Raw genomic sequence first — 14,021 nt, 5'->3', positions numbered from 1 at the left:
TTATTATTATTATCTATCTAATAGCTGATATCCATCCCTTTCTGTAGTATGTGCTCTTCCAAAGTGCAATTGTTGAACAGCTCAACATTTCACGTATTATTCTATTAAATTGACTTGTCGAAATAGATTTTTTTTTCATAGTTCATTTCAACTTTTTTGCTTGTAAAAAGAATATATATATATAATTATGTAACTATCCAGTCCGATCTTAAATATCTCCTCGTTAAACATTATTTATAAATTTGTTAAAATGTTTTTTTTTTTAAAAAAAAATGAACTAAGTGTTCAAGTTTTATGGGAGAAAATTCACAAAATCTCCTGATTGGAAAAATAAAAACTTACAAGAATTGAGTTCAAATTTTTATATTAATCTTACTATTTTAAAATATGATACATGAAATAATTCAATATGTTAATTTAAACAATTATTTTAAGAGAAATAAAAAAGTAAAATATAATTAATAATTCTTTATATAGTTATTTTGTTTGTTGTAATGTCTAATAATTTTTTGTTTAATTTCAATTAAAATTAAAATTCTAAATTTTAGAATTCTAGTCAACTTTTTAACTTTCTCCAGAGGTATACTAGTATAAAATGGGCAAGTTGGCAACTTGTATTTTCTTTAAATTATTACTAGATTTCTCATAAGTGATGTATCACAAGTTCTTATGATTAATATTCTAAAACAAATTACAATTATTGCTATCCTCTAGGTATTAAAATAATTTATCAGTCATAAATATCTAAATTGTCATTATTTTTTTTATTAATGTATCCACCACCATATCTCAATTTACATCAACATATAAATTAGTTAACTTCACAATGTGTAAAAAAAAAAAAAACAAAAACAAAACAAAACAATGACATGTATAGCTTGTAGTATGATCTCATGACACTTAATTGTACAAATTATTTATTAATTATATAAATATTTATTTAGATTAGATAAATTATGAACTCATATATGTTAGTTGTTATTGAATTCTTCATGAAATCGTTTTTATGTTTTTTTTTTCATGATATTATTTCACAAATTTATATTTTTTTATTATTATTATTTAATTCAGCAGATCTTGAAATCGAGACTTGCCACGCTTTAATTTCTCCGTCTAAACTGCCGCTGTAGATTGAAACGATGTCGTTAGTTTCTCCTTCCCATGTAGCGGCTAATGACTTCACCGGATACCTGTGCCCCTCCAAAACCGCCAAACAACAGTACTTCTCATCCTGACACCGTCGCCAAATCCTTATCGTCCGATCAGCTGACCCACTCAATAGCAAATCGGAGACATTGATTAAACTTAGAATGGCCTTGCTATGCCCTCTCAACGCTCCGGTGACTGCCATGTAATTGGCGCTATCTTCTCTCTCCCATACCAAAATGGAACGATCACGTGCTCCTGAAAACAACACCGAACCGTCATCGCTCAGGGCTAAAGCATTTACTACCGACTTATGCTTCTCTAGGGTCGCTATGAGCACATGCCGCTTCTCGTTAACTGGTTTGGCCCATACACGGATTTTATAATCTCCTGACCCGGTGTAAACGGTTCCGTCACCGGAAACAGCGACGGCATTAACTGCGTCCTCGTGTGCTTTGATGGATTCCAAACACCGGAGGTCAGATGCCCGCCATATCTTCAAGTACCTGTCCCAAGAAACCGAATAGATCAAGCCATTGTTAACTGCGAGACCAGTAACTGCATCGGCGTGTTCGATCCAGAGCAGCTTCTTGTGACGCCGGTGTTTCACATAGTTCTTCGGGAAAATAAAACGACGTAAACGATCGTTAACCGTGGGAAGAACGGTTACCAACTTATGCTCTTTGGTTGTCGTCAGTTTCCAAACGCATATCTTACAGTCCTGATGAGCAGTGAAGATTTTTCCGTCACTGAAGGAGACGGACTTCACAGAACCGGAAGAGGACTCGTCGTCATTAAACGCATGGAGATGAGAGAAGCTGGTTCGATCATAGACATTGATTTCATGAGAGGAAGCAGAGTATAGGAGGTTGCCGTGGACGGCGAGGCAAGTGACTGGGAGCTTATTCGGCGGCTGAAGAGAACTTGTACAGATAAAAGAGGTGGAAGCGTTTAGAGTTTCGGGAATAAACTTTTGAAGGGAAGGGACAGAGGGAAGAGTTTGGAGGGAAAGGCCGCTCTGGAGGCTAACAATGGTGCTGGAGGCGTCGCTCGTGGTTGAAGATGAGGCTGCACTGCAAGGAGTATTGGAGGCGCTACTGGTGTCGGAAACAATAGGTTTGGTATCGGAGATGGAGTCAGCGATGGCGGTGGCGGTGGTGGAGGAGCAGGTGTCTGGCCAGAAAGGAACTCCCATTTTTCGTTGTTGCGTTATCTATGATCGAGAGAGTGTATGGGAGGGAGATTAAATAGGGATTTGAAATGGTGCCACGTGGATGAGAGAAGCGATATGGTACGCTGGATTGAGATAAGATAAGAAACTTTCGTGGGAAAAAGGAGCCGATCCTACGGCTAGTAGTTGCGCGGTTAGTCCAGTTGTTTTTTTTATTTGTCTGAGGTTATAAAAGTCAATATGAATATTTTGTTCTTCTAATTTTAAAAAATGAAAACTTTGCAAGCTTTTCTCAGGCGTAAACAAAAACAAATTACAAATGGCGGTTGGAGTAAAAGGTTATTAATGGGAATTTAGTGTTTTCAGTTCAGACTTGTCCCCTGAAGTTGGGATGAGAAATCAGTAACGCCTACCGTGGACTCGTTAGGCAGTTTATTTTCTAACTTCTTTTTTTCAAAGAAATTAACTATTTAATTTATTATAACAAAATCATTAATTAATTTTTATTTTAAAAATTATATTAAAATATTTCTAAAATTTTAAAAATTTATTCTAATTTACAAGTAAATTTATATTAAAAATATATTTGATATGGATCAAAGGAGTGCTATATATTCCCTCTAATGTAATCTATAAAATAATATTACATTAAATTAAAATGAGTTAAATTTTAATTTTTAAATTCTTTTTATTTTTTATTTTATTTTATTAAACATGCAAAATATTAATAAATTAATAATTAATTTTATTTTTAATATTAAACCAAATATTATGAAAAAAAAAATTTAAAAATTAAAAGAAATTAATAAAGAAAAAGAAATTAGGAACAATGTTGATCTCTTGTACGCATGCGTGAAAAAGGGAATGAGGCATGTAGATCAGATTCCTTTAGAAGGTTACTAAAAAGGCTTCAAAAAAGAGAATGGGGATAGATATGAAGACTATAGAGACTATACAGAATAGTGTTTTGTCTATTCCAACGTTAGATTGGACCAGGCAATTACGTTGACAAATTAAGGCAATCATTTTGAGAACGTATAATGTAGACAATTCTTTCAAAATCACATGAGTGTTCTACTTTTTTTAAAATGATATTTTTTTTAAATTAAAACAAAATTGAACTTTTTATTATAAACTGTTATAATAATTATTTATAAATAATAAAAAGCAAACCATAAAATTTTAACTCCATTTACTAACCCAGTATAAAGTTATATGCCAGTGCATTCATTAACCATTAATTATAAACTTAAGTTATTTATCCATTAAATCAATTGCATTCAACATTATTCCCACAATTATATTAGTTATTTCTTATCAATCTCCTCTAAAAATAGTTCAATGTATTTACCACACCTAAATTATACACCATAAAATGTATAAATTGCATAGATAAAAATTTTCTCCACTTTATACTAAAATCTCTATCTGACTATAATAATAAATTGTTCATATTAAATATATTGAATATCTCCCAGTCTCCTAAACAAATAACCCTAAATATAATACACCATGATAAATAAGAGTCCATTTCCATAATTTAAAATTATACACTTAATATATATATGTATATTCAATTTAAAATTAACACATGAATTTTACTTTTTAATCAATGGGAGTGTGTAAGCCTAACTTATGTACTAGGATGAGTACAAAAAATTTCCTATGACAAAAAGGATCCAACAATAAATTAAGATACCAGAAAAATTAAAAACAAACGCAGTATAAATTGCCATCAAGAAGTAGTCTAATTGATTTTAGTGGAGTTTCAAGTTCGAGTAACTAAAATATTCATCTTTATAATGAGAATAGAGAATGCTATCTCTCATTATATAGTTTGTCAATTATACTCCATTTTTATGTCTGCTTCGTATTAAAAAAATACATCATAAATTTATATAAAGTTTGATAATGGTGAAATCTGGTGAGATATCTAGATGAGGACACATAGGCAGAGGTCTGATTCGCTAGGTTGATCATCAATCTGTAATTGATCCGTTGGATCCCTCTATACTTGAATTTGAGAAATGAAACCTATAAGATGAAGAAAATGGTCAGAGATCCATCAGGAAAGTTCTGGATAGAGACCCTCTGATGCTCAAGTCAAATTTAGAAATTTCGTGGAGTTAAGAGAAGTAAAATAGAGAAGGGAAGAGAATGGTGGTTTTGGATTTTCTCTGTGTGACGGAAAGAGAGATAAGGTTTTTCTCTCGAGAAGGAAAGATACTTTTTAGGTTAGTTTAATGTATAAATACCTCTGAATAAAGTTCATGCCTGATGGGTGTCGAAATCACAAAAAATAACATATTAAATATCAACAAATATGAATTGTGTATAGAGTTAATTAGATCAAATCCATAGGAAATTGACACTAAAAATTTCTAAACAATAACTAAGAAAATAAATAGTAAAAGTAAAAAAGAATTTTGATGATGAGTTAAAACAAAAATCAAAGCAATTAAAAAAAATGATAATTAAAAGAGAAATAAATCAATGTAAACAAGTTCTAGTTGAAGTGTAAGGTCCATTTCATTTTGAGAATTGATCATTGAAACAAAAATACTTTTATTCATTCTAATAAATTAGTTATAGTTGTGGAAGACGCTCTATATAACCAATCTCTCCTTATATTTAAATTAATTAAGAAACGTTCGCTAATTAACCATAATCAACAAATCACCCAAAGAACGTGTTTGAGATTTTATTTGTCAACCACCTTAAGAATTAGAGAGACCTACTTCTAACCAACCAACCAAACAGCGTGGTGAGTTTAAGTTAGATCATATAATTTCTTAGTAGGTTACACTAATTGTTACTTATTATTGAATAACCTAGGTAATTACGGACTTCAAGCATTCAAACTAACTATATATTCTTTTAAAATTAATAATAATGGGCCCTATTGATCAAATAACAAAGTAATAATAATATGAAAAACTAAATCTGCATAAATATCGAAAGAATAAAATATGAACAATTGTATCTAGATCTCACAATTCATGTATAAATTGGACCCTATTGATCAAATAACAAAGTAATAATAATATGAAGAATTAAATCTGCATAAATATCGGAAGAATAAAAGATGAACAATTGTATCTAGATCTCACAATTCATATATAAATTGAAATTTCACCCTAACTTCAACTAGAAATAAAAAGTTTAGCCACTCATGCATGGCTTTCAAAGTAAATACAAAAGAGAATAAAGAATTCAAGATGAAGGCTCTATGCTGAAGAAGAGATGTCGTGGCTATCCTCAATGATGGGCTAATATAAGCGCTTAACCCTAGTAAAGTCCTTTGCGGAATAGGAATTCTTCTTTGCTATGAATTAGGAATCCTTCCTTTGCTATATTCCTTTACTGTATTTGTAATACCCGGCTGGAGTCCGGCATCGAAATTCTACTTTCCGGTGGAGTCCGGGATGTCGGAAGTCTCTAGAAGGGTAGGATTTATGTTTTCCTACAGTGTTATGATGTATTTGAAGGTTTTAGTTGAATTGATTTGAGTTGGTTTGAGGAAAGGAAGAGAAAAGGCTATGGAGACTTTTGCCAAGTTCGGCCGCCGAAGGTAAGTTCGGCCGCCGAAAATGCCCAATGTTCGGCTTCCGCAGTTCAGATTCGGCCCCCGAATGTTGCATGGTTTTGCATGCGATTCGGCAGCCGAAGCTGAGTTGCTCAGCCAACTAATGAGCATTCCTGAGTCAGCATTTTGGACAGGTGTTGGCTCCACACCCTGTCCAGAAGCTTGGCCACGTCTCCTATATTGTACAGCTCCTGCACGTGTGTTGTTTTGTTGGGTGTCAAAAGTGTTGAGAGTTTGAAGCAAAAAGCTTAGGTTTGAGAGTTTATGCGTGTGAAGAGAGTTGATTCATTTTCTTTGTTCAGATCGTTCATCTTCTTGAATACAGGAGGTAAGTGAAGATCTTGAACATGGTTTACTGTTTTACAGAAGCTTTATGAAGGTTTGGGTAGAGATGCATGCTTAGTTTTCTTTTGATGGTTTAGCTTGTAAGCATGATTATGTGTTCTGTGTGATGTGTTTTGTTGGGGTGTTTAGGTAGTTTTGGACCCCTTTGTACATATACAGGAGTATATGTGTGTTGAGGAGTTGAAGTATGCATGTTTTGAGAGCTTGAAGGGATGGAGGAGCTTGTTTGCCGTCGGGCTGAGTTCTGGATGAACTCAGGTTCGACAGCCGAAGGTTCATTCGGCCGCCGAACCTCTTGCATGGTGGCTTAGGCTGCCACAGCTTGCCCCCGCGAGTTTTGCATGTTCGGCTCTGTTTGGGGGATTCGGCGGCCGAAGGTGCCGCCGAAGGTTAGAGACTTTCGTCTCTGGAGTGCCTTTTGGCCCTCGAAACTTGCCCCCGAAAGGGTTCGGCCGCCGAAGCTTGAGATTCGCCGCCGAAGGTGCTTGAGTTTCGTCTCTGGAGAGGACTTTCGGCCGCCGAACCTGTCGCCGAAAGTGTCCTGTCCAGCTTTCTTTTGCCTGCTTTGCATGGTTAGTTGAGTGAGTTTAAGGGGATGTTTGGGGAGGTTAATAGAGTTATTCAGAAGCTTGTTTGGTCCCTCATTTGAGTCTATCTGTATAGGTACAGATCAGAGGAACCAGAGAGAGCAGCAGTGAGTACTGCTCCAGCGTGTTCAGAGCCTGCAAAGTCAGTCTAGTTAGCCAGAGGTGAGTGGAACTAAACTTCATTCTTTTACTTGCACAATGGAATGTTTTAGCATATCTCATGCATCATGATTATGCCATAGGTTGAGTGCATTAGTACCCACGAATATGTTGCATTGCATAGTTATTTGTTGATGTGGGTAAATGCTGAATGATCCCATAGTCACAGACAGGAAGTCCAGGAGCCTTTGACTACGCCCTGGCAGGTATAGCAAAGTCCAGGAGTCTTTGACTATGCCCTGGCAGGTATAGCAAAGACCAGGAGCCTTTGACTACGCCCTGGCAATGGTAAGTACAGAGGTGTTATATACACATATACATATATGACAGGAAGACCAGGTGCTCGATTCTACGCCCTGGCACAGAGCTACTAGGACTATGTGGTGACAGGTTTACTCTTGATGTGGCTTGTCTGTGTTATGACGCATTCCATGAGATCATGTTTTACTGAGATGTTTTACTGTTCTACTCACTGGGCTATAGAGCTCATCCCACTCCCTTAACCCCAGTTTTGCAGGTTCAGTATACAGTGTACAGGGACAGTCCAGCAGGATACAGAAAGAGTAAAGAGATGTGTAATAGTGTAGAGTGGACATGTAATGTTAAAGAGAGATGTAATAGTTCTGTTTTCAGTTACAGATGTGCTTGACTTAGTAGTTTGTGATGTAAATCTGTTGTTATGTACATGATCTGTATATGTATATGTTTTCCTGTATGTGAAAATCAGGCTTAACAGGTATGAGTTAACCCATCTAGAGCAAGCTCTAGCCAGGGGTACAGAGTACAGAGTACAGAGATAGTGCATGCACAGGTTAAGCCTTGGTACAGAGAAAAGAGTTTTTATTTTGTCTTTTTTCACAGAAAATGTATGATCATGTATTGGATTTACAGGTACACAGAGAATATAGCAGGCTTGCTACGGGTTCTGGTGGCCTTAAGCCGACCTGAATCCTAGCGCCGGTGACGATCCATTTTGGGGTCGTTACAGATTGGTATCAGAGCCCTAGGTTCACATGATCGGACCTATAGAGACAGTGTCGGGCTCATAGAGGTTAGAAGTGGTCAGGCACAAGAGGAAATCATGTCCACTAGGATAGGGTCTTGAGTCCTATCTGTTTCATGCCATGAGTTATGCATGTGCCTTATTGCTATGTGCTGTTTATGTGCTTAAGTGCTATGTTATCTGTTGTGTTTCCAGAGAGTAACGATGAGAGAAACTCGTCGATCAGCTCGATTGACTGGAGTCCCCCCAGATAGTGAGAGACCAGCTGCTCGTCCTCCCGCATTGCCAAGGGCAAGGTCGCAGAGATCTAGCAGGGAAGGTACGTCAATAGACCCTAGAAGGTCTGTCGACGAGAGCAGAAGAGAAACAGTGAGGGGAGGAAGATCAGAGGAAAGGAGGGAAGCTATGGAGATTGATAAGTCTAGAGATGATAGCATGGGTATAGGCAGTTTTGAGGAATGTATGGGAGAGTCGCAGGTAGGGGTGAGCATTCGGTCGGTTCGGTTCAAAACCGAACCGAACCGAATAAACCGAAAACCGAAATTTTAGTTTTTATGAAAACCGAACCGAACCGATTTTGGTCAGAAACCGAATTGAATCGAACCGGTCTGATTCGGTTCGGTTCGGTTTGATCGGTTTCGATTTTTAATGTTTTTTTAATTTTTTACTCTTTATTTTTAGTATTTTAAAATTTAATTAAAATATTTTAATTTTAATATAATTTAATTTCTCTATATTATTGAAAAAATATATTATTATCCCTAATCGGTTCGGTTCGGTTTTTTCGGTTTTTTTTTTATCAAAACCGAACCGAACCGAAATAACCAGAATTTTTGAAATTTAAAATCGAACCGAACCAAAATGTATAAAAAACCGAACCAAATTTTCAAATCGATTCGGTTCGGTCGGTTTTTTCGGTTTGAACCGGATTCTGCTCAGCCCTAGTCGCAGGGAGGTGCTCAGACCTCAGGTTTTGGCTACCCAAAGGGAGGTATGTCGGAGTTCTCTAGTTTTGTGCCATATCCTTCTTACATGCCATATATGCCTTATCCCTCTTACTACCCACCATATCCTATGTATCCATCTTCCCCTACTCATCCAAGTGCAGCACACCCAGAGCCAAATGAACCAGTACCACCACCAGAACCAGTAGCCCCTGTTGACAGACATCAACCTAGCTCATCTGGAGGTAAAGTGCAAATGACGGAGTACTTGAAATTGGATGCTCCTAAATACAACACGGGAGATGATCCATTTGATTACCTCAGAGCAGTTAGGATGATAACTAGTGAATTGGGAGCAGATGATAGGAGAGCCATTGAGATGGCAGGTTTCACATTGAAATGCAAGAAAGCCAGAGAATGGTTTAAGAATTATGTGGAGCCGAGTATGGACAGCATGTCATGGGGAGAGTTCGCCAATGAGTTTGCAGGGTGAGCTTTTCCTGATAGTTCCAGGGAGATGAAAGTAATAGAGTTTGAACAGTTGAGACAGACAGATGAGATGAGTGTTGATGAATTCACAGATAAGTTCCTGGATTTGCTTCAGTACGTGGGTCACGCCTATGATACTGATCAGAAGAAGGCAAGGAGATATACTATGAGACTGCATCCCAGGTATTCTTCCTTGATTCTTCCAGCAGAAAAGGAGAGTTTCCACACCATAGTGGACGCAGCCAGGAAAATGGAAGCTAGTGTCACTATTCAGAAGCAGTCAAAGGCACAGGCTTCGGGTTCTAAGGCCCCCAGTGCAGGCACTTCAGGCAGCAAGAGATGGGATAGAGCGAAAGGAACAAAGAGTAAGTTCTGGAGTAAAGTGAAGTCAGGTCTGGGAATAGGTAGTGGCTCAAGCTCTGGCACAGCTCCAGTCTGCAGACGATGCGGAAAACCACATGGAGGAGTTTGTCAGTTGGGATCTACAGCTTGTTTTCGCTGTGGACAGGAAGGACATATTGCTCGGAATTGTCCTCAGGTGACTTTTGCACCATCCCAGCAGATGAGTTCAGGCAGTGTGGTACAGCCAGTTGTTCGGCCAGTAGCTCCAGTCATGCCGCAGAGTAGTGGCAGAGGTAGAGGGAGAGGGGCAGCCTCTACGTCAGTAGCAGGTTCCCGAGGTGGAAATTCGGTAGCCCCAGCACGGATTTTCACTGTGACACAGGAGGAGTCGAACACGTCGAACACAGTGGTGTCAGGTAATCTCATCTTTGGGTGTTCAGATGTGTATGCTTTGATGGACCTCGGTGCTTCTCATTCCTTTATTGCTTCGAGAACCATAGAGAGATTGGGTTTGATCAATTCTGAGTTAGAGTATCCTCTCTGGGTCAGTGGACCTAGATGTGACCCATCAGTGGCAGTGTCAGTCTGTCGTTTCAGTCCAGTGTTCATAGAGGGTAGATACCTTCCAGCTGACCTTGTGGTTCTAGATTTGACGGATTTTGATGTCATTCTAGGGATGGATTGGTTATCTACATATAGTGCTACGTTGGACTGTAGAGAGAAGATAGTGAGTCTCAGAGACCAGGATGGGTCAGAGTGTGTCTTCAGAGGAGACAGGAGAGGTACACCCAGAGGTATGATTTCAGCCCTTCAGGCTCGTCATTTGCTTAGGAGGGGTTGTCAGGGGTTTCTAGCTCATGTGAGAGAGCTAGACAGTCAGGTGAGGGAACCAGCCACCGTACCAGTAGTCCGAGAGTTTCTCGATGTGTTCCCAGACGATTTACCAGGACTCCCACCTGATAGGGAGATAGGATTTGAAATTGAATTGCTGCCTGGTACCAGACCTATCTCTATTCCTCCCTACAGGATGGCGCCAGCAGAGTTACAAGAGTTGAAAGAACAGTTGCAGGATTTGGTAGATAAGGGTTTCATCCGCCCTAGTACCTCACCTTGGGGTGCTCCAGTGCTCTTTGTCAGAAAGAAGGATGGATCCCTCAGACTTTGTATCGACTACAGACAGTTGAACAAGGTCACTATCAAGAATAGGTATCCTCTACCTAGGATTGATGATCTATTTGACCAGCTAGCTGGAGCAGGTTGTTTCTCTAAAATAGATCTGAGATCCGGGTATCATCAGTTGAGAGTCAGAGAGGCAGATGTGCCTAAGACAGCTTTCAGGACCAGATATGGGCATTATGAGTTCTTAGTGATGCCGTTCGGGTTGACTAACGCCCCTGCAGCATTCATGGATCTCATGAATAGAGTGTTCAGTGAGTTTCTGGATCACTTTGTCATTGTTTTCATCGATGATATTTTGGTGTATTCTAGAGATGCAGAGGAGCATGCCCAGCATCTGAGGATAGTTTTGTAGACACTGAGAGAGCATGGTTTGTATGCCAAGTTCTCGAAGTGTGAGTTTTGGTTGAGGAGCATTGCCTTCTTGGGACACGTGGTATCAGCAGAGGGTATTGAGGTAGACCCCAAGAAGATAGAGGTTGTAGCGAACTGGCCCAGACCCACTACGGTGACTGAGATTAAAAGCTTTCTGGGACTGGCAGGTTACTACAGGAGGTTCGTGCAGAACTTCTCAAAGATAGCAGCTCCTATAACCAAACTGACTCAGAAGAACCAGAAGTTTGTCTGGTCAGACCAGTGTGAAGAGAGCTTTGAGGAGCTCAAGCGGAGATTGACCACAGCACCAGTGTTAGCTCTGCCTGTCAGTAATGAGGATTTCACAGTGTTCTGTGATGCATCTCGAGTGGGATTGGGTTGTGTATTGATGCAGAGTGAGCGGGTGATAGCTTATGCTTCTAGACAGTTGAAGAAGCACGAGTTAAATTACCCTACCCATGACCTAGAGATGGCAGCAGTTATCTTTGCACTTAAGATGTGGCGGCATTACCTCTACGGGGTTAAATGCGAGATCTTCACTGATCACAAGAGTTTACAGTACATCTTGAGTCAGAGAGAGCTGAATTTGCGGCAGAGAAGATGGGTAGAATTGCTCAGTGATTATGATTGTAAGATCCAGTATCATCCGGGTAAGGCGAATGTTGTGGCAGACGCCCTCAGCCGGAAGTCACTAGGCAGTTTATCCCATATAGCAGTAGAGCGGAGACCAGTCGTGGTGGAGCTTTACAAGCTCTTAGAAGAAGGGTTACAGTTAGAGTTGTCTGGTACAGGTGCATTAATAGCACAGATGCGAGTGACACCTGTGTTTCTGGAGCAGATAGCTCGGAGACAGCATGAGGACCCTGAGTTGATGAAAATTGCCAGGACTGTTCAGTCAGGCAACAGTGCAAAGTTCAGCTTTGACAGCAAAGGGATCCTCCGCTATGGGAATCGACTTTGTGTACCAGATACGAGCAGTGTGAAGGCAGACATTATGAGGGAAGCTCATAATGCGCGGTATAGTGTTCACCCAGGAGCCACCAAGATGTATCAAGATCTGAAAAAGGTCTATTGGTGGCCAGCCATGAAGAAAGAAGTGGCGCAATTTGTGACAGCCTGTGAGATTTGCCAGAGGGTGAAACTAGAGCATCAGAAACCAGCAGGAATGCTTAACCCATTGCCCATTCCAGAGTGGAAATGGGAGAACATAGCCATGGATTTTGTAGTGGGTTTACCAGCTACGTCCAACAGGATAGACTCTATATGGGTGATTGTGGACAGACTCACGAAATCTGCTCATTTTCTTCCAGTACGGAGTAACTATTCTGTGGATAAGTTGGCACAGGTCTATCTGAATGAGATAGTGAGATTACATGGTGTGCCAGTGTCTATAGTTTCAGACAGAGGACCTCAGTTTACCTCTCGCTTTTGGCGAAGTCTGCAGAGTGCTTTGGGCACGAGATTAGAGTTTAGCACTGCTTTCCACCCATAGACTGATGGACAATCAGAAAGGACCATCCAGACCATCGAGGATATGCTTCGACTGTGTGTGTTAGACTTTGGCGGTTCTTGGAGGCAGCATCTACCTTTGGTGGAGTTTGCCTACAATAACAGCCATCATGCTAGCATAGGAATGGCTCCTTATGAAGCTTTGTATGGGAGGAAGTGCAGATCCCCTATTTGTTGGGAAGAAATAGGAGAGAAGGCTCTTGCAGGGCCAGAGTTAGGCTTCCGCCGAAAATGCCCAATGTTCGGCTTCCGCAGTTCAGATTCGGCCCCCGAATGTTGCATGGTTTTGCATGCGATTCGGCAGCCGAAGCTGAGTTGCTCAGCCAACTAATGAGCATTCCTGAGTCAGCATTTTGGACAGGTGTTGGCTCCACACCCTGTCCAGAAGCTTGGCCACGTCTCCTATATTGTACAGCTCCTGCACGTGTGTTGTTTTGTTGGGTGTCAAAAGTGTTGAGAGTTTGAAGCAAAAAGCTTAGGTTTGAGAGTTTATGCGTGTGAAGAGAGTTGATTCATTTTCTTTGTTCAGATCGTTCATCTTCTTGAATACAGGAGGTAAGTGAAGATCTTGAACATGGTTTACTGTTTTACAGAAGCTTTATGAAGGTTTGGGTAGAGATGCATGCTTAGTTTTCTTTTGATGGTTTAGCTTGTAAGCATGATTATGTGTTCTGTGTGATGTGTTTTGTTGGGGTGTTTAGGTAGTTTTGGACCCCTTTGTACATATACAGGAGTATATGTGTGTTGAGGAGTTGAAGTATGCATGTTTTGAGAGCTTGAAGGGATGGAGAAGCTTGTTTGCCGTCGGGGCTGAGTTCTGGATGAACTCAGGTTCGGCAGCCGAAGGTTCATTCGGCCGCCGAACCTCTTGCATGGTGGCTTAGGCTGCCACAGCTTGCCCCCGCGAGTTTTGCATGTTCGGCTCTGTTTGGGGGATTCGGCCGCCGAAGGTGCCGCCGAAGGTTAGAGACTTTCGTCTCTGGAGTGCCTTTTGGCCCCCGAAACTTGCCCCGCGAGTTTTGCATGTTCGGCTCTGTTTGGGGGATTCGGCCGCCGAAGGTGCCGCCGAAGGTTAGAGACTTTCGTCTCTGGAGTGCCTTTTGGCCCCCGAAACTTGCCCCCGAAAGGGTTCAGCCGCCGAAGCTTGAGATTCGGCCGCCGAAGGTGCTTGAGTTTCGTCTCTGGAGAG

The 14,021-nt window shown here is 40.2% G+C and overlaps 1 protein-coding gene across 1 annotated transcript; it reads right to left on the bottom strand.

Annotated features, from left to right (window-relative positions):
* Positions 1–1,026: 1,026 nt before the first annotated feature.
* On the bottom strand, positions 1,027–2,357 carry LOC110629640 (protein JINGUBANG). Its single transcript, XM_021776708.2, has one exon. It carries the CDS (start codon positions 2,339–2,341, stop codon positions 1,040–1,042), a length of 1,302 nt encoding a protein of 433 aa, XP_021632400.1. The 5' UTR covers positions 2,342–2,357; the 3' UTR covers positions 1,027–1,039.
* Between the last annotated feature and the right edge of the window lie 11,664 nt (positions 2,358–14,021).

Source organism: Manihot esculenta, chromosome 13 (genome assembly GCF_001659605.2).
Source record: "Manihot esculenta cultivar AM560-2 chromosome 13, M.esculenta_v8, whole genome shotgun sequence".
NCBI lineage: Eukaryota > Viridiplantae > Streptophyta > Magnoliopsida > Malpighiales > Euphorbiaceae > Manihot > Manihot esculenta.
The sequence above is the reverse complement of the archived record's forward strand: the minus strand, read 5'-3'. Positions and strand labels throughout refer to the sequence as shown.